The sequence below is a fragment of the Brassica rapa genome, chromosome A10, assembly GCF_000309985.2.
Source record: "Brassica rapa cultivar Chiifu-401-42 chromosome A10, CAAS_Brap_v3.01, whole genome shotgun sequence".
NCBI lineage: Eukaryota > Viridiplantae > Streptophyta > Magnoliopsida > Brassicales > Brassicaceae > Brassica > Brassica rapa.
Genome location: NC_024804.2, coordinates 13,022,897 through 13,044,293, shown reverse-complemented (window position 1 = coordinate 13,044,293; position 21,397 = coordinate 13,022,897). Strand labels below are relative to the sequence as shown.

The window sequence follows — 21,397 nt, the reverse complement described above, 5'->3', positions numbered from 1 at the left end:
GGAAGCTATGACGGCTTGTGTAACTGCGTTGACTTGAATCGTAAATTGAATATTAAAGTAGTGCGGAAGCGACACTAACTTAAATAGCAGCGACAGCTAATGTAGTAGTTTGTAGTTTGAGATGCACAATGGAATCGTGGCGTTGTAAACTGACGGAAGCGTCTTCTTTGTATAGTGGCCAGTAGTGCAGAAGTGATAATTGAGAAGCAATATTTACGTTAAATCCAATACGGTGATGAGCATCACCAACTCTACTCTACTGCGAAAAAAAACTATAAAATAAAATGAAAAATGCAGCTATGAACAAACAAAAAATGTATTACTCTATATATGGAGTAATGTCTTTTTTTGTTTGTTCATAACTGCATTTTTTATTCTATTTTGCAGTTTGTTTTGGTAGTTAGGTTGGAGTTTCTCTTAGTAAACTTTCATGCACACGTAGAACAATAGAAATACTTACGTTAAATCTTCAAATATGGTGGTGAGCATCTCTAACCCTACTGCAAAAAAAAACTGTAAAATAAAGTGGAAAATACAGCTAATGAACAAACAAAAAAGGTATTACTCTATATATGGAGTAATGTCTTTTTTGTTTGTTCATGACTGCTTTTTCTATTCTATTTTGCAGTATTTTTTTTGTAGTTGGAGTTGGAGTTGCTCTTAGTAAACCTTCGTGTGCACACGTAAAGAGATCATGGTTTTTTTTAGAACAATAGAAAACACACAAATTCTCTGACCATTGGGATTTAAAACCTGATATGATACATTGATGAGAATAAGAATTGGAATAAATATTATTGACTCTCATGGAGAATAATGTTACAATACATACACTTAAAGATGTAAACCGAATTTCCTAAACTAATATGTAACATCTTCTAATGTTCTGTCATAAGAAAAAAAAACATTATAAATAATGATAAATTTATATTCTAATATATATATATATATCTTCAATTTTGATTGTTGTATTTGAGTCCATCATTTTAGATCTCCCAATACTTTATTTCAGGCAAAGTAGAGATATGTCACACTAACCCATTTGGTGTCCTTGCTTGGGCCTAGTAGTTCTAAACTCATAAATACACAACTACGTTGCTTGAGAAACCAAAACATACCAACTTGAGAAATTGTTTTTTGAACCTACATTGTTTATGAATTATGTATGATAGAGAGCCAGATACGATGTTTTTCTGTTATCTTCCAAATGTCCTACTAAACTAGGTTTTAATCTTAAATAATTAACAAGAAAAGTTGATTAAGAAGAGAGGACATAGAGGTGAAAGACAGAACTAGAAAGCGTGGTCTGCGCAGAAGATCAGGCATATCATGCATCGAGTCTTTAAAATGGCCATATAAGCTAATATATCCAACTGAATCAAGACTACAATTGTTTAGCTAGGTTGTCTTTTCATACGCACTAGCATAGAGTAAACTGATTATTAATCAACTACTAATGACAGTTCAAATGGTCATATTTTGTTTGGCGGCAATAGTTGGTCCTTTGAGATTGCAAAATTCTAACTATGAGATTACAGTATTTAAATTCGAATTTTAACTGAAATCTGCAATTATATAGCCTTGATTGTTTGAAAATTGGATGATTATTTTAACTTATGATGTGTTGAAATTTTGTCTCCAAGTGTCGACGGTGATTAGGCTTCATCCTGCCATGAATGGTTTTGATCTGGTATTGGTTGTATTTTAAATTTCGATTCGTGAAATTGGCATCTTTTGCATTCTTTGTTGTCGTTTGTCTGCCTATATAGTTTTCTTTTTTATTATGACAGAACATTAGAAGATGTTATAACACATGATGTATAATGATTTATTTTTCTGGTCGACAACAGTCTCATAATTATATCAAGAGAACAAATCACATACTATAAATTATTCAAGGATTAACTAACAAATCATATTTAATTATGAAATTTTAGTAAAGTTGGGCTCCAGTGTCCAAAGCGAATTCCGAAATTAACAATAAAAGTAGGCCACAGGATGTTGACGTGTGTTCTTGGACCCCTTCCCTTTTCCTGTCTCTTTGAGTTCGGTTCTTTCACGTGCCGCCATGTTCACATTCGTCATCAAATACGTACATATATACGTATGAACAGCATGATTAGTGTAGACTACTACATTGTACGTTACATATCAGCGCATTAGTATATATGTAAATGCGCTTTACAAAATACATTATAGTTTCCGTTTTATACATATGGTTTACATTTATACTTTGTAGTATCTTTGCCGCATTGCCTAATTCAAATAACACTTTGTAGCTACGTGGTCCAATATCACTTTTTGGTATAAACAATCACTTTAAATGAAAATTATTACAGTTTCAGACTATGATATTGATTTAACCTTTCTCATGCTAAAGATATAGTCTTTCAATTTCGATTTTTCTATAAATTTAATTTTTTATTTTTTCCTGTACGACTTGATAATGATGTTATATACAGTAATAGCACATAGTTCAATTAAGAGATACTGTATCTTATATTTTGGTTGCTTCCAAATGGAATCAAACACACCTGTATTTAGGTATATTCCTGAAGGAAAAATGTGGAAAAGGCAAGTTAAACTAAATCAAACCTTTCGGCGATACATCGCGTGATGCCATGAATTTTTCTAGTTAAGACAACACAAAAGGTAGTTTTTCTTACAAGTTTGTAATTCATTTAATTAGTTTAAAGACATACTACAAGTCTACAGCGATATGCTTTTATGGCACTTAGCATCACTAAGTACTAATCACAAGTGTGTCAGTTTGCCTCCCTTTAAAATATATCACAAGTGTGTGAAAAAACTCTATGCATGATGTTATATTGTGCCGTAATTTACGGGCTTGATAGCATTTACACAATTTATATGAAAGAAAAGAACATTGCACTTTTTATCGTTTACTTGTAATAGTAATATTTTGATAGGACTTAGTAATATATAAAAATTAAGGAGGCTGAAAAATTCAAACTTGTGGCGCCGGAAAAATTTAAAATTTTAACTCAAACCTAATAGGCTAATACACTTATTTTAAGTTATTTTCCAAAAGCTTTATACAGATTACAAAATTTCATAGCCAATTTTCTTGCTTAATTTTTGTTCTCAAAGGAAATTACAACAAGCATCTGCATTTTTTTTTCAGATTAATACATACATAAGAAATCATTCCAAAAGAATAAGAATGAGAGAAAGAAAAGATAATTCACACAATTAAAATTGAAATTCTTATAAAATTTTCAACCAAAAAAAAAAATTAAGGAGTAGAGCAAGAGAGGTCTAACTACTAAACAACCAGTGTGGGCCTCTGGTCTAACGTTCTAAGATTTGTACATGAAGAAGAAGGACAAAACGACACCGTCTCATCAGATTCTTGACTACTCTGTTTCTCCTCTCTGTTCATCATCGCAGGATTCATGAACTTCAGAAACGAACCCTCTGTTACAGTCAACTTTTGATCTCTGCTTTTAGCTTCTTCCATCAATCTCCTCCTCAGCTTCTCTTCAGCATCCCTCAAGAACTTGAACTTAGGCGGAGGAGAAGAAGAAGAAGACGGCCTGAAAAACTTGTTAAACTCAAGCTCACCGTCTGACTCGAACAGAGGATTGAATCCATGGTGCGAGTAAGACTCCAAGGGAGATGACGTTAGCGTAGCAGGAGAAGCCAATGGAGTGAAGCCAGGGGTAGTACAATCATTTACTCCAAGCGGAAGATCACTCAGGCTCCTTGTTCTTGACCTTGAGCCTAGTCTTGATTTCCCATCATCAGATTCCAAATCTGCTTTTGTCTCTTCGATGATTGTGAAGAGAAGCCTATGGTTATGAAGCTTCATTAGCTCAGCTTCAAACCCTAGTTCTAAATCTTGATTCATCGAGATTTCCACTTCTCTTCCGCCATTGTTGGCCTCAGGCTTTTTGAAGCAGAAGAGCTGGATAAGTTCCTTAGCGTACCCAACCTGTTGTTGCTCTTCTTCTTTCTCTTCTTCGCTTTCTTGGCTGATGATCTTCTTCTTCCATCTCAGAAGGTAATAGACCTCTGCAACAAGTGCTAATAGAAGAAACACACACACCAAACTCAACCCTATCCCTAAACCACTTATAGTCTTCATCTTCTTATCACCCAAAATTCTCACATCACATGAAAAAAGAAGAAATGGGTATGTTGTGTGAAAGAACAGATTCGGTTACCCTTTTTTCAAAGTTTGAGGAAAACCTAAATGTGTAAAAAACTTGTGGAAATAAGAGATATTTGTAGCTGATATTGTTAGAGGAGCACAATATAGAAACTTGCCTTAATGGTGAGCAGAAGTTACCACTGAAAGAGAAAGATAGATTTTTGTGTGTGTGTGATATAGATAGAGAAACTTCTCTTTGAAAGCAGTTTAGGTTCACAAGTTAGGTTCCTTGTAATACTTAGGCACAAAAGAACCAAGTCTTGGGCCTTTAACGCAACATTTTGAGGGAAAAAGAAGAGAGAAATTAAGGTACGCTAAAAAAACTTATGTTTTTTTCTTTTTACATCTTTTATACTTCTACAGATAATTATGTTTCAGAGGACCAAAAATTAGTATTAGTTTTATACTTTCTTTCTTATTCCTCCTAAAATAAAAGACAAAGTAATTGTTTGTATTGTGTTTTTGTATTGATGTTGAATGACCAGGAGTGCTGAAAATGAAATGATATCAGCTTGCATTTGCAGTTTTGAAAATTTCATTGGGTGTAATCACATCAAATTTTATTCAATTATATATTATTTGAATTTTATTATAGTCTTATAGATAAACATAGTTACTATTCTGCCTATTTATATATAGTTCTCAAATTGTATGCAATAAATGTTGGGTTATATATATATATATATATATATATATATATATATATATATATATATATATATACAGTATTTGTTTGTCAACATGAAACAAAAGATCTAAGTTTCATATATATAACTGTACAATATTATAAGAGGGTTTTACGTAAAAGACCCAAGTTTTATATTTATAACTAGATTCGAACCCGCCCAGTAGGGCGGATATTTATTAATTATTTTGATTTGTATTTTCAAATGTAAAATAATTTTTATCGATTAAATTGATAAATTTTGTTTAAATTTATAAAAATTGATTTGAACAAATGTATTAAATTGATTTGAATATACATAATACATAAGTTTTATACTATAAGGTTTTTCATAAATTTGTATACATTATTTATTTTACTTGTTTTTATTTTTGTTCAATACATTTTTTGGCGGTATAATTTTTTTTTATTGTGCCACAAATAATGCAATTATATTATAAGATTTGCATAAAAAATTTGTAATAAGTTTTAGATTAATTATATTTTATATATTTATATATTTTGAATTTTCATATTTTTTAAAAACCAACATATATAATGTACATATAATTATGTAATATAGTCAATATTTGATGTGTATAATTTTTAGTCTAAAATATAGAGTTTAAAATGATTATAGTTGTGCCAAATAATTTATGATGTTAATTTTCAATTTCCTTGTGCACCTCTTTGTTGCTCTGTTTAAAGTCAAAAATATAATATACAATAATTACCTATCTCTCTAATTAAAACAAAAAAAAACAAAAAAGTGTTGAATTAAGGCCCATGATTTCATAAAATTATGCCAGTTTGAATTCTCTGTATTTATGAACTTTAAAGTATACTGAAAATCACATCTTCCTAAATAGGTTTGGGTGTTCGGGTCTTTGGATCGTGTTCTGACCAGTTTCTTTTCGGGTTCGAGTTCTTCATGTTTTAATCTTTTGAGTCCTATACACTTGGTCCCAATATATACTTGTAAAAATTCGGTTAGTTATTTTTGGTCCGTATTTATTTGGATCGGTTCTTTTTGGATCCAGATCTATTCGGATCGATTCTTTTCGGTTCCGATTAGAAAATTTTTTAGACCCGATAATATGAAACATATTTGTATTAAATACATATGAATTTTTTATCGAGTAAGTTTATAATTAAATACTTTTCAAATTCATTTTACATTCTGCAACCAAACACATAAGTATTTATTAACGTTACATTCAGTACATTTTCAGAATGATGTATAAAACATATGATGTGGGTAAGAGAAAGGTATAAATCAACTTAGAACAAAGTTTCATCTATGGTAAAAAAGGTCCAAATAAGAATTATTGTATTACTAATATAATTGTATATACAATTGGTCTACTTTAATTTTAGTGGAACATAATTCGTTTGGTTTACTTATAATAGAGTAGATTATTGGTTTAATCTAAGTTGTCTGATTTTAATGTAGCAGTAGCGTTTAATATAAATATATTGTAACTAACTTGATATGATCCATAAATTAAGTAATATACTAACAAACTTGAAACAGTCCAAAATATAAATAACAACTTCAATAGTAGATAAATTTAGGACTCTGTTTTAATAGAGTAGATTGTAAAATATTATTAGAGGGGTTTACCCTAAAAGGCTAAAAGCCAGTACTCAATTATACACATACAGTACAGATCCTTAGCCGCAAGTCTGAACAGCATAGCCATCCAAATAACAAATGAACATTTAGGAATTTCTTTAGTAAACCACATGAGGGTGTATCAGGGAACCATGGCTTTAACCTTGATCATACTCCTTAATGTTGGTGATAATTTCTGTGAGTCTGCAATGGGCAATGGCCTAGTAACACTGTCTTGGAAACACATTTGCGTGCAGTCAAGTTATTCATAAGATGCCTAATGTAAGGAAAGAAAGTTTCAAACCCTTTTCAAATCGAAAAAACTTGAGGAATTCCTACAACTTTCTGATTCTAAATCACCCCTCCTTTTTTAGTTTGCAAACATTAGTTTAACTGACTCTTGTTCCAGCCGTCGATGTAGTACCATTTTTCCAAAGAAACGCTAATTAAATACAAGGAGTTAATCTTCTCATAGATTTTTTTAGGTAGAGCAAACACATACTGTTTGTTTTTTTACAAAATGGTTATCCTTACAAAATGCTTATCCACTCCACACATATTGATACATAGTTTATCCTTACAAGTGTTTCAAAAAAAAAAAATTTATCCTTACAAAGTGTTTTTTGTATGTTGAACTGATTATTGCAGTTTTAATATGGATATAATTTTTAAAAAAAAATCAAAGTGAGAGCTTGAGTGATAATAACTTGTTTAAGATAGAATTTGTATGTCAGGTTACAATGGTTGAGAAGAAATATTGTACATATATTATGAATATACAAGAATTAAGCGGTCCACAGTATTACTATTTGTGTTTTTTTTTCAACTCTACAATATTATATAATAAAAACATTTATAAATTTTTGATTTTTGTCTCTCGTCAAAACAAACAAAACAAACGACAGCTTCGTATACAAGACGCTCGCGCATATTTGTTTTGTAACCCATATGCAGGCTTTTATGCAATTTTCATCTTTTTTTTTTTTTTTTTTTTTGTCACTGGTATTTTATTCAACTAAAACAAAATTTACAAACATACCCAAAAGAAAGGACAGTGCTATCAAACCCAAAAGATAAGACAATACAAACTTAAAAAAAAGGGACCAATAAGTAAGGCTTGCAACACGAGCACGCCAGAAGAAGCCCAAACCGTTGGCCCAACACAAAAAGGCCCAAAGGTGGTCGAAGAGCAACTCGGATGACTCACTACCACGCGTACGTCTCCGAACGAAGCGGGACATGTGGCGGACGAACAGAGATACCAACGAAACAGCACCAGCTTGAGTGTCGAGACCGGAAATTCTGATCGGAGTCCACCGGAGCTTACCGGAAACAGGAACAACGAACAGAACCGTCGTCAACAACACTAGATCGAAACAGAGCACAAGGATTCCAACATAAAGCTACAATCGATCCAATAAGATTCGTCAAACCCAACGATCTAATGAAATAAAAGCTTCAAAACTTAAAACGTAACCACCACCATCTTTTAAAATCAAAGTAAGCTTGAAGATGACAAATCCTAACCAGAGGGAAAGGATGAAGCTTTCCAAACAAAAATCTAGCTAAACTAAACCGATAGAAGATCAAAGAGGCAAAGGGATCCCGAAGAACAAAACAAAAAGGTGGGACTAATCCGACACGAAGCTAGCCGACAACATCAAAGAACGATGTGTCGCTAGAGTCAGAGGCCAGCCAACGGTGCTGAGAGAGCCACCGTTGCCGGAGGCGAAGCCCGAACATCGGGAAACATGTCACCGGAAAAGAACACCGGTGAGGGAAGACCGAAAGCTACTCTCTCTCTGAAAGATATAAAGAGATAAGAGAGAGAGCGCTCTGTAGTAGTGCCTTTCCTCTTGGTGGTCGGCCGGCTCTTGACTCTGACGGCGCGTCATCTCCTCGATGCGGTCGTTGGCTCTTGGCTCCGGAGACCATGCCATCTTCTTCGGTGGTGGTCTGTCGACACTTGGCTCCGCCTCGCATCATCTGTTAATGTTGATGGTGGCTTTACTCCGGGGTTTCCCGGATTCTGCTTGATTTCCTCTTCTCTACGCTCCTTCTGTTTCAATCGTTCCTTGCGTTGGTTGATTCAACGTTAAGGTCGTATATTGAAACATTCTATTGGAAAAGGAAATCTTTTTGGTTTGTTTCAAAGCGTCTTTACGGTCTTCTGTTGTTGAAGACGAAAGCTGTGGTTTAGAACTCTCTCACTTTCAGATCTCGTCATGGCGGTGCTCTTTGAACGGTGCCTGTTTCCGGTGTGTTTCCGGTGTGTTTCCGGTGGTAATCTGATTAGTAGCTCCGGCGATGACGTGCTAGTCTTTGAAGACGGATGGCTTCTTTGCGTAGCATGTGTTCCACCTTTGTCGTGCGCTTAATACGTGGCCTAGCCAGGCTAATCTTTAACGCGTGGTGTTCGTATGGACCTCGTTTTTCTTTGGGCTCTTTTGTTTGCTGGACCGTTTGTGGGTCTTTCTCTGTATTTTCTTGTCTTTGGGTTGTTGTATTGGTTTTCAATGTTTAATAATAACTAGATTTTGATCCGCGCTTTTCAAGCGCGGGTTTTTTTGGATTATATTATAATACAAAGTCTTATTATATTAAAAAATATATTTATTTTTTTTAAAAAAGCAATTTTCATCTTTATTTCTTGTTTTTTTTTTATGTTAATGGTTAATATGCTACAATATAGCAATATATATCGTACCGATAAATGTTTTTGTTCTAATATTTTGCAACTTGTTAGAGCTTTTTGTGCAACATACTGTATATCTTTTATACATTAATTTATTTTTCTTAGCTCCGTTAAAAGCTTTACCATGTTTCACAACCTTTGAACTCTTTTCAAATAACTACAGGGGAAAAAATCTTTGTTATTAGCAAATAATAGACACACTAGGCAAAGCGCGAGATAAATATTATATATAAAAATGATTTTTATACTTAGAGATACTTTTTTCACTTTCCAAGAATCAAACAACTATCTACAAGCACTTTATTCATGTTATACACATTTTAATTTAAAAAAAAACCTAAAACACCATATTATTAAATTCTTTGAAAAGTGTTTTTTTTTTATGAAAACAGATTGAGAACGGACAAACAAATGGGAGAAAAGTAATTTCGTGTTCTTGCACGTTTTATTAAGAAATTTGCATGGATATTTTTTTTTATAATTGGATATCTTTCATGCTAAACTAATAATTGAATATTAAAATTAACATGAAATTTGTGTTGATTTTAAAATAGTTTGTGTGGACAAATAAATCCAATTCCAAGGCTTGAATGTTGTGGACATGCAATGCAAAAGACGCACATAACGAATTCTGGTCCACTAGAATCAACATTTCTAAATGGGCCATACAACATTGCAATCATTTTACAGAAAATAGCAATCGACATTTTGAGAAATCCTGCACTTGCACTTTACAGAAAATAACATCTCCTATATGCCAGAACTTCCTCTTGAGAACCCTACTACGCACCCCCGCATCCTCAATTCGAAACAGCACTGTTATCTTGCCAATGAACTGCACATCAATCCTGTTGTTTTTGCCTTGTAGCGCCCAAATCCTGTTAACTGTAGCATGAATCGATTGCTATTTCTGTAAAATGATTGCCAACTCATACTTACAATGTTGATTCTAGTGGTAATCCTGCATTTTACAGAAAATAGCAATCGACATTGAACAATCCTGCACTTTTTTTTTTTTTTGGTAAAAACGTCTTTTTGCACATGAACATACTTACATACATAACGAAATGTAGAGGAATTTTGGAAAAAAAAAAAAACGAAATGTAGAGGAATTGATTTTGAGAAACAAAAACCTACAGTAATAAATATGAATTATTGCAGAAGACTATGTAGATGACTGTTAGTAATGCTCTCGAGTCTTGATAAAAAAGAAAGAAAATTATTGTCTATATTGCGCGCTCCATATACTAATTTGACCAAATAATGTTACCATAATGGTTTTATTTTGATAATAAATTGTTTTGTTGATCCTGATCAGAGGCTCAAGTCTTTCATTATAACATTACCAGAGGCATTGTCCCCTTGCAAGCGCGAAAATGTGGACAGCAATTTTGTTTCATTTCAATATTTGTAAGTTATTATAGTTGTGAATTTTGTGTTTTGGATTGATCATTGTTTTTCAAGTTTTTATTACAGGGTTAGAATTGTGATGATGAACTGTGTACATATTGTTCTCCACTTATAAAAGACTAAACTATGTTAGTAATGTGATTGATATAGTTCTTGGTGTTGCTTGTTGTGTCACTGAGACTTATTGTTTGTTTGTTTTTTTTTAATTTGTTTTTTGTACTATTGAGAGTACATAAATTATATTAAGGTTGTTGAGATTACATTTTGTTTCTGAATATTTTTCTCCAGTTTAGTTGTGTCAGTTGTGTGTATTAAGTAATAATTTTTATTATCTTTATTATGTTTGTTATATGTTTTTATTTTATTTTTAAACTTGTTCTTTTACCGGACCTTTAAAACAAATACATGAAAACCTGTAGAAATCTACATTATAATGAGGCACTTGTCATGTTGACATTGGACATGTAAGCTATTTTCATAAGACAAGAGGAGTTAGCAGGTGGAGATGTTGTTGATGCCTTTGTGTTTGTCGGGATTGTCTCTTGTATTTCCTGGTGTGGTTGGGTTTGTTTCTTTTTTTATTTGATGGGTAATATGTAAAAAAAAACATTGTTATTTATATTTATCAGAGTTCATAACTTACTCTGATATTATATTTAGGTTATTTCACTGATCTTGGTTGTCGTCTTCGTCTTCGTCTTCGTCTTCTTCGTAAGCATCTGCAAAAGTAAGTTTGTAACTTGTTAAATGGCTGGACGTTTAGTTTGTATTTGTTTAGCTGAGTCGATGTATGTGTCGTTGAGTTTTAGTTGAGGTGATTGGTTTGGTATATTTGTTTTGAAGTTTATTTGTAAGATTAGACAAAAAAGAGAAGTGATCATTAATGATTCGTCTTTTTTGGAATTCTAGTTTTTGGTGTTTTGATTGTTTGGGCTGTTGTAATTTCTTTTAAGGTGTAAAATAAAATTTTATGTAAAATTAGTTTGATAAGTAAGGGAGATAACTAGACGACCATATATTTTGGGTACAAAATATTTTTGATTATTGATGTTAACACAATATATATAGTAATATAAAGGAAATTGTGTATTGATTGTTTCTTACTGATCAATGAGGAGACGAATAACGACTCGAGTTATTTCTTTAATGAGGTTAGAGCCCTAGACAGAATGGATTTTCTCAACCACATCTGCGAGTTTAAATATCAGTTACGATATCAAAACATAATATAAACCCAGATGCAATATGATAATATACCTGGGAGTTCTAGGTTTGTGTTCGCAATCACTTGTAGATTGTCGAACAGTCTAATCATGACTATAGATTGATCTCAGGAGCACATGTGATGACTTCGTCAATAATGGTTGGTGAGATGAAACGAATGAGGAATGAATGATCAGTTATCTTGTACATGTTTGAGCACCTAGCAACCTAAAAATGATCGACTTTCACAATGGAAACGATTTTCAAAGATGACTTGTAATGATTAACACGTCCAGCGAGAATAAACCCATGAATCACAGAATCTGCAAATACTATTATTCAACAAAGAATCAGGAAATCAATTAAAAATAATTATGTTAAATAAGTGTGATAGATCGAAGATTAAATTACCTTTTTATCAAGGAAGAAAATCGTAATTCTCATAAAATCACTGTCTTTCTTGAAGTTAAGGAAATCTCAGAAGCGGAGGAGGCCAAAGGCTATGCTCTAACTACTGCGACAAAGACGGAGAGACTCGAAGGTTGAGTGGCGGATGCCGGAAACGCCGGTCTGAGGAACTGGAGAAGCGGAGAGAGACATTTTCTAGACGATGGTTAAAGCTAAGAGGAATCAATGAGTTTTGTTGAGATGCGGATTGAGTTCATCAAAGATGAGAATCATATATATATAAGATTTACAGAGGGACTACAAATAAGGAACATTTATGATCAAGCAATTTAAGATAGGGAGATGAAGAGTTCACCAGTGAAAAAATAGATTACGAACAGACACACGGCGCAACTTTGTAACTCAGACTTGTCTGAGACAATGATGAAAATAACCATAACTCATGTTAAAAGACAATAGTTTACAATATGGAAAAACTATAATTGTTGTAAACTTAATTTTTTTTTCATATAACGTTATGAATCCCATTTAAAAATGAAACCCATAGTACATTTGTAGGCCCGACCCTCAGAGGAAGCCGAAGAAGCAAGGACTTCCGATCTTCATAAATACATATTAATTTCGGTCATCAATGTACAAAGTATCCTTCAGTTTAGTGGTATAAGTGTTGGTGTTTATATCTCAATAACCCTGATTCGAATCATGAACTTGATATTTTTTCACACTTTTTAAAAATAGGACCCAGAAAACGCTAACGTGGCGCACTGAGAAGCGAGCAAAGTGTCTCATTATAATGTAGATTTATCCACTACTTGATCATATGTAACCACTTTTAATAGTATAATATTAAAATTTCAGTTTTAGATAAAGATTTTGGAGTTGGTCTGGATTTTAGCATATTGTTGTTTGTTATATTTATATATATATATAAACTAATCCAATTTTAAGTATATTGTTAAACATTTGGCTTTAAAAAATGGGTATTCATTCTGTAAAATGTATTCTTAAAAGTTGAATGTAAAAAAAATTCATTGATATCAGTTACAATATAAGTATAGTTTTTTATTATTTTTTTGCGGAACATATATCAATATCAGTATATATAGGTTTTGTAAAATGTAAATATATGTAATGCCATTTTGACGTACAAGTTTCCAAGATAAAAACTATCTAAAAAAATTCTATTTTAAAATTTACAAAACTCTAAATTTGAAATTACAAATTATTTTTTCCAAAATTAAAATTTTAAACTTAATTTCAAAATTACTTGTATTTTATACTATAGTTCTTATATTTGTCATAATTAATATAAATCCATAATTGTTTTTATAAAAAATTGGCACATATATAAAAATATTACAGTTATATTAATTAATAAAATCTTACACTAAAATTATAAATTATATATAGGATACATAACTAAATATTAAACTACAAGCAAAATAACATATTATTTCATAAAATTATTTCTGTAGTGCTCTGTTTTCAAGTTACACAAAATTTATTTAGAAAATATTTTAGAGATTTTGGAGGTTCTAGAGCAATTTTACCAGACTATTAGTATTGTTTTAATATTTGAATTTGTCTAATAATTATGTCTTCATGTATCTTTCAAAAAAGTTTTTTTATTAAGTTTATTTTGTAATAATTCTAGTTTTGTTGTCTAATTCTAATTTTAAAATATTATAAATCTTATTTTAAAATTTTTATTTAGTTTTATGTATAGAATTTGAATTCTTAAAAATAAGTTTAAAATGGTTATGAAATATAAAAGGTTTAAGGATCGAAGCGATAAGTGAAAAAAATACTTAAGAATCATAAATGTGATGTGTAATTAATTATAAAAACATAATTACAAATAAAAAGATGAAACTTCAAATATGAAGTTTTTTTAGAACAAAAAACTCTATATTTGAAATTACAGAATTTCTTTTGGAGATGTTTTAATAGAGGATTTGTTGTTTTAAACACCACTTGTGCTATGTCACATAACTAAGTAGTAAGTATTTATGAAAGATATAAATGGTGGTATTTAGAAACAGTAAACAAAATTAAAATGGGACGGTGACAACGACTGTTATCTGGAATTTAAAGAAAACAGAAGATTTCGAATCAAATGGCACAAATTCATTAGAACATGAAAGTCATGAACTGACGATGAGATTGGGGAGTGTAATATGTCTCTCTCTCTCTCTCTCTTTCTCGAGACAAATCTCTGCTCCTATAGATTCGTAGGTGCCTAAAAGAGTCTAACTGAAGCCATGCATGTCTTTTGCTTTCGCATTTTGTCATTCCCCGTGCCAACTTCTCACAAAATCTCACTATCCAAGTTTTTTTTTTCTTCCCAAATTGATATATACTGATTACAGAAACATAAATCTTAACAAGTTCATAGATGACAAACCATCAGGATCACCAAAAAAGAATTATCAGCCTCTAACAACTACCAAGAGCACTGAAGTGACTATATACCTCTAAACTCCAAAAGAACCACACAAAATATACTTGGCCAGAGATGCATATTTCATTAACAAAGAATTTGTCCAGTCACCTAGGGTGATCTGAAGCAACATAAGATTGTGTTAACCCAAAGTTAACCACACTCTGTGCAATGAAAGAAGCACATCTTACTATCCAAGTATATATATACATATACTTCATTTTACACATTTTTATTCCAAAAGTTCATAGCGGATCAAAATGAATTTTAACTTATTGATAGTTGTACGATGACATGTTAGCTATGACTCTGTAAACTTTAATCCTTACTTTAAAGTTGGGATGTTAAAATACTATTCATTACTTTCGAAGATCTACTATAGTTTCAAAAATTCTTTTATATATTAAAATATAAAATATGTTCATATAATGAAGCAACTTTGACTTTAAATTTTGTATAACCAGTTAATTGTATATATATGACAGTTTTTATATAAGGGTAACTAATTAATTTTTTTAACATATACAGTATATTAAGAAATACTTAAAAGATATTTATAAAAATTTGTGTGTTTTAGTTATATTATATTTTAAAAAGAAGAAATATGTGCGATGATAAAAGTTAATTCTTAATTTCAAGAGACAAAATCTGTACTACCGATTAAAAATGATAAAAATACTTGTAATAAACATTATATTAGCATATATTTTATCATCAGTTCTTATAACTTTTTAAATAATATCTAAAATTTAAGGCTTATATTTTTTTATCATTGTTAATATGAAAAAAGTATAGATAGATTATAAAGTTTATCACTTAATCGACTTTTATTAGCTTTTAAAAATATTTTTTTCTAATATAAAAATTTGAAATTTAATAATTTATGTATTTTTAAGTATTTCAAAATCAATAGTATTATATATTTAATGTTACTAGATTCTTTAACCGCGCTACGCGCGGTTTATATTTTGTATTGTTTTTTCATTTATTTTTAAAAATTCGTTAATTTTATGTAATTTTATTTATTGGACTCAATTTTTTTGTCCTACAACTTTACGTGTTACTTGTAATTGTAAAATTTATAACTTTGCATATTTATCTATTCCTTTAAAATAGTGGTATGTTATTTGGATCATTGTGATATGACAATTTTTATATTATTTGAACATATTATTCCATATACTGCGTGGGCATTTACATGTGAATGATACGGTATAATTTTGTAAAACTTGTCATTTTTGTATGTATATTTTTGCATTCTAGATTGTATTTAGAGTATATTTAGAATATATTCTTGTATGACACATTTAAACCGAATGTTTTTTACTATGTTCTGCATATATTTTGTAGTACAGAGTTTTCTATTTTTATTTTTTTTATTTTTGAAAAAGGCTTAAGTTTTTATTTTTAGTTTCTCAAATGTATCATGGATTATGTGTTGTAAAATAGGTTTCCATCATACGAAACCAAAAAAGAATAACATGATTAACATAATAAAGATAAGAATGTAGTGTATGGTTATTTTATTTCGTTTTGTAAACTAAATATTACATCTAAAATTTAGCAGGATTTCAAATTATAAGAAATGATACCTTTGACTAAGATTCAGCGAAAGAGTTATAAAGAGAGAAACAACTGAAGTTGAAACGTCATTGTCTCTCATCTTGCAAAGATCAAAGAAGGGAATTAAGTTATAAAAAATGGAGGTTCTTAAATATAGGATAACGGCAATTTCAGAGACTTCAATAAGAACAATGAAGATGAAGTGTTTTACTGGATTCAAAAAATAGTGACATGGCAAAAAAATCATGTCAATAAATAGTGACATGGCAAAAAAATCATATTTTATTGGATGATTTAATTTGCTGAGGTGGATAGGTTCAATGGAGCTTATATTCCCCTTTTAATAGTGTAAATATCATTTTTTTTATTCAGTTATTTATTTAAGTTTTTTAACCGGCTAGACAATTAGATTAATATTTAAATAAGTTTACAGAATCATTACATAATTATCGAAAACATTGATTTATGTTGTATTTATGAACATTGAATTTATAATAATACTGTTATAACTTATAACATTATGTTATATAAATGTCTTCTAAGTATATATTTGTCAATATCATAATGTTTTGACCCAGATATACATGAACAAGTATTAATACAAACAGCTAAACACATGCCTTGGTCTTATCACTTGCATATATCAATAATACTCCCTTTGAAAAGAAAAGGACGGGTCCATATTTGAACTCCCCATGTCGTCTTGACTCTTGATCACCTTCTATACTAAGCAAAGTAAGATCAACATCACGACGCAAAACAACTAAGACCATAAGACCACTAGAGTTTTCTAGCTTTTCTGACGGTTTACTAAATGTGATTAAGATTTTGTTTCTTTGCTCGAACTTCCTGAAAACAAAAATTGGTCGTTAAGAAATCGAAGAGCCAAGCGACTGAACTTCAAATTGTCGTGTTATATTTACCAAAAAAAAAAAGAATTGTCGTGTTATAAATATAAATAATACTTGATTTAAATTATGATATAAAACAAGATATGTCAATTTCCGAAGCAAACTAGATGCATATAGCCTACTCATGACCTACAAAGAACACAACCCAACCAGCTATCTTTTGCCGCCCTATTATATTTACGTTCGTATTTATTCTTACTGTTTCTTTCATTTCCAAGACTCAATAGGGCTATCCCTAATTAAAACACTTTCGAAAAAAAACATCCGTAATCCCCAGAAAGAGTAAAGAAAAAGGGCTAATAATAAAATCACATAATCCAACAACTATATCCACCTTATATCAAATTTCACGTGGGGAAAAGAGTTATAGTTATGTCAATTTGACAATGGCAAGTACTGAACTATCTCTTTCTATTAGCCGTACTCACAGTAAAATACAGTAATTGGCAATATTTTCAATCTTTAAGCTAATGATTGATTTTACATAAAAAAACTGAGTAGATCCGAATTGTTTTTTTTTTCTGTTTGTCTTCTCGTTAAAAGTAAGCCTCTTTTTTAGCATTCGAGCCGCTCAACGCCATGTTTTCAGAGTCTCCAGCACACACACTCACTCTATCTCTCTTCATTTAATTTGACTATGTTCCACTCCCTCACAGCCTTACTAAATTCCTATATAAATATGAGAGCCTCCCCCATGACTTTCATGCAGAAACTCCCCTTAAAACCCCTAATTTTGTCTCAAATAAATAGTCAAAATATAAATGGAAAACGAAGGGAGCGCAGGAACGGGAAGCAGTCCTCGTTGGAACCCAACGAAAGAACAGATAACGTTGCTTGAGAATCTTTACAAGCAGGGGATACGAACACCGAGGGCCGATCAGATACAGCAGATCACCGGTAGGCTTCGAGCACACGGCCATATCGAGGGTAAAAACGTCTTTTACTGGTTCCAAAACCATAAGGCTAGACAACGCCAAAAGCAGAAACAGGATCGCATCGCTTCCTTTAATCGTCTCCTCCACAAAACCTCCCGTTTCTTCCACCCTATTCCTTGCTCAAACGGCACGTAGTTTCTCGTCCCTACTCTTATTTGCATACACGCATCATTTTATTTTATTTATTTATTTAATTTACATCATTTTATTTTTATTCATATCTTTCTTTATCACAACACAATTTTTTTTAAAAAGTTAGAACCTAAACCTATATAATTGGGTTCTTGAATATTAGGTGTATTTGTTTTTTTTTGTCTAAAGGCTTATTATATTTAATTTGTTCAGCACAAAATCACACCTTCATTTCAAAATATATAATGTTTTAGAGAATGTTTGTATTTTAAAATTATTTTAACTATACTAAATGCTGTCTAATCAGTTTCTTAGTGATATTTTTTTTCTTAAAATTGGTGACTTTTTAACGTTATATTTTCAATGATACTTTTTAAAAAAGTATATTTTGATCCAAAAAAAAAGTGTATACTCCCTCCGTTTTTTAATATAAGTCGTTGTAGAGAAATTTTTTTGTTCTAAATTATATGTCGTTTTCGGTTTTCTATGTAAAATTTATTAGTAATTAATGTTGTATGACCAATGGTAATATATCTTTTATTTTTCTATTGGTTGAATTGTGGTTAGGTAAATAATTAATGATGTTTTTGTTTAGAAAATATAAGAAATTAATGATTTTCTTAATCTACGTGCATAGCTATAAAACGACTTATATAAAAAAACAGAGGGAGTATATCTTAAGTCTTGTTAATTTAACCAAACTAGTATTATACATTTTGAAATATAGAAGTGTTTCTTCTATTTTTGGTACTTATACGTTTTTTAAGTTACTAATTGTAATATTTTTTGTTGTTGTTATGAAGTGGGCTGCGTTAATCCGTACTATTTACATCAAGTAAGAGATCATCATAATCAACATGGAAGTGTATACAGACAAGATCTTCACAGTAACAAAGTAATGCTTCCAAGTGGTGGCTACGAGAAACGCACTACCACAGATCATAAGAAACATGATTCAGACATAACAACAACAACAGCTAGAATGTCAATGTCTTCGAGTTCATTCAGATTTGACCGATTTGCCCTTGGTAATCACGGTTATTTTAGCGAGGGCATCAACGTCAATACCAATGGACTGAAGACGCTTCCGCTTTTTCCACTTCAGCCTCTGGATGCTGCTAACTACTCTGGTGTTGGAAATTCCAGTTTTTCGCTTCGTCATGATTCTCCGGTGACTTATTGTGGCGATGATGGCGGACGAGGGCAGCCGTTTATTGACTTCTTCTCTAGTGGTTCTAGTAGGTTCAATAATAGTGGAAACGGGTTGTAAGATGCAATGAAGGGTTTTAATTTTTAAATGAAAATAAACGATTTCTTTTATCTTTTTGTTAACAAAAAGTACATCTGAAAATGATGTAAAATGACGGACATCTGAAACGAGATGAAAAATTAAATGATTGAATCTAAGTACTTCTAACTAATCTAATAACTTCTGTTAACTTTTAAATTGAAAATAAAGTACTTGACAAGGTTAGATTTAGAACTTTTTATAATACTTGATCTCCAATCTATTAGTCTGTGCTCAGTATGCATGGAGTATCCAAAATTTTTGTTGGCCATTTGACATATATTGTAGTCTTTTTTAATTAATTTGTTATCTCTAAGAGACTGATATTGGACAATATTCTTATTGCTAATTGGCTCAGTCAAAATATCACAAGATTTAGTAGTAGTTAAGACATTTACTTTTTCGGTCATACGTTTACAAGATTTCAGTCATACGTTTACAAGAAGTACGTTTACTCATCATGCGGGTCTCGGTCTCATTTGTGTGATAGGTTGTGTGTTAATTTTCCGAAGTTTGGAAATCTTGTTTACTTACCATAAAATCATTCCATGACATTTTTCCATACTTATCACGAATCATTTTTCGATAGGTTATCCATCTTTCCACTACTCTAACTCAAACACAATTAATTATGAAATTTTGTATGAATATACAACCGAAAAAGTAAGTGTATTTTAGTAAAATAGGTAGCAAAATCTATTATATTGAGTCTTTTAACATATACCACAAACAAAGATGTTAGAATTCACTCATCTCAAATAACACAATGTCCTTGTTGCGTCCCAAGATCATCATCCATATTATAGTGAGTCAACACAAGACTGCACACTTGTTTGAGTTTAGCTTGATACCACTTATAACGCTCTGACCGTTCGCAGGTAATGGATTTTCCTACATGTTCACTCAGTTTGTGGATTCCATTCCATGCAACATGCGTTGTGTTAATTTTTTGAAGGCTTGAAAGTCTTGTTTACTGATCCTAAAATCACCACATAACTTTTTTTTTCATGTTTTGGCCTTATTCAAACGATATCATGAATCACTTCTTGATAGGTCATCTATTATTTCACTATTCCAATTCAAATACGTTTAGTTCTAGAGTTTTTATTGAATGTGTGACCGATAGGTAAACTACTTTAGAGTTGGTTAATCAGATCAATTATATTGATTTTTCAACATATATCCCAAGCTGGGATATTACATAAGTTTTGAGTAGATCTGTAAAAAAAGTAAAAAAAAAAACAGAAAGAATTAGTAAACGGGTTCTCAAACAAGATTCCACTAGATAAATCACTAGAAACATTTTTTTACACACCTAGTGCGTTGTCCACTTATTGTCTAGAACCCCACCAAAAAATGGCCACTGCATTTATAATATTTTTACAGGTGGTTTTAAGAAATCTGAAGCACCTGATCGTATAGACTAGCATTGCCATTGTAATAGCCTTTAAAACACCTATTTTCGGCCTTAAGATAATGTCCTAGCGTATAGTACGTCATCGTAAAATAATTGAATCTCAGTAAAACGAGTAAGGTTTTTTTTTTTTTTTTTGTCATCTAAAGTTTATTAAAGGAACGAGGCCCAACAAACCAAGCCCAAAACAAAAATAAAGATACAACCATGAAGCCCAAACACACTAGGACCACTCAAACCATAAATCTATTGGGCTCTAAGCCCATCGTTCTAACCCAGAAAGGCGCCTCTTCCTTCCCGCGAGATGCGTCAACAGAACACGTGTCGTAATCCTCACTGCGAGGGACACGCGTCACCAGGCCGCCACGTCTTGACCATGTCACAAAGCCCTTCATCGGCATGCAAACTCCGTCGCCGCAATAATCGGACCACCACCGGAAGAGAACAACAGCTTCCGTCGGGGTCAGAGCAAAAGTGCGACCCAACTCCACCTTGGAGCCCAAAACCAATGAAAACCTATAAAACTCAAACACCATCGATCCATG

The 21,397-nt window shown here is 31.5% G+C and overlaps 2 protein-coding genes across 2 annotated transcripts; one reads left to right on the top strand and one right to left on the bottom strand.

The window, feature by feature from the left end:
* Positions 1-3,071: 3,071 nt before the first annotated feature.
* LOC103845360 lies at positions 3,072-9,934 on the bottom strand. The gene has a single exon (XM_033282103.1). It carries the CDS (start codon positions 4,106-4,108, stop codon positions 3,287-3,289), a length of 822 nt encoding a protein of 273 aa, XP_033137994.1. The 5' UTR covers positions 4,109-9,934; the 3' UTR covers positions 3,072-3,286.
* A 90-nt stretch (positions 9,935-10,024) lies between these two features.
* On the top strand, positions 10,025-20,686 carry LOC103845358 (WUSCHEL-related homeobox 2). Its single transcript, XM_009122193.3, has 2 exons — positions 10,025-18,145; positions 18,954-20,686. The coding sequence occupies exons 1-2, from the start codon at positions 17,845-17,847 to the stop codon at positions 19,418-19,420; spliced, it is 768 nt and encodes a 255-aa protein (XP_009120441.2). The 5' UTR covers positions 10,025-17,844; the 3' UTR covers positions 19,421-20,686.
* The last annotated feature ends 711 nt before the right edge of the window (positions 20,687-21,397 follow it).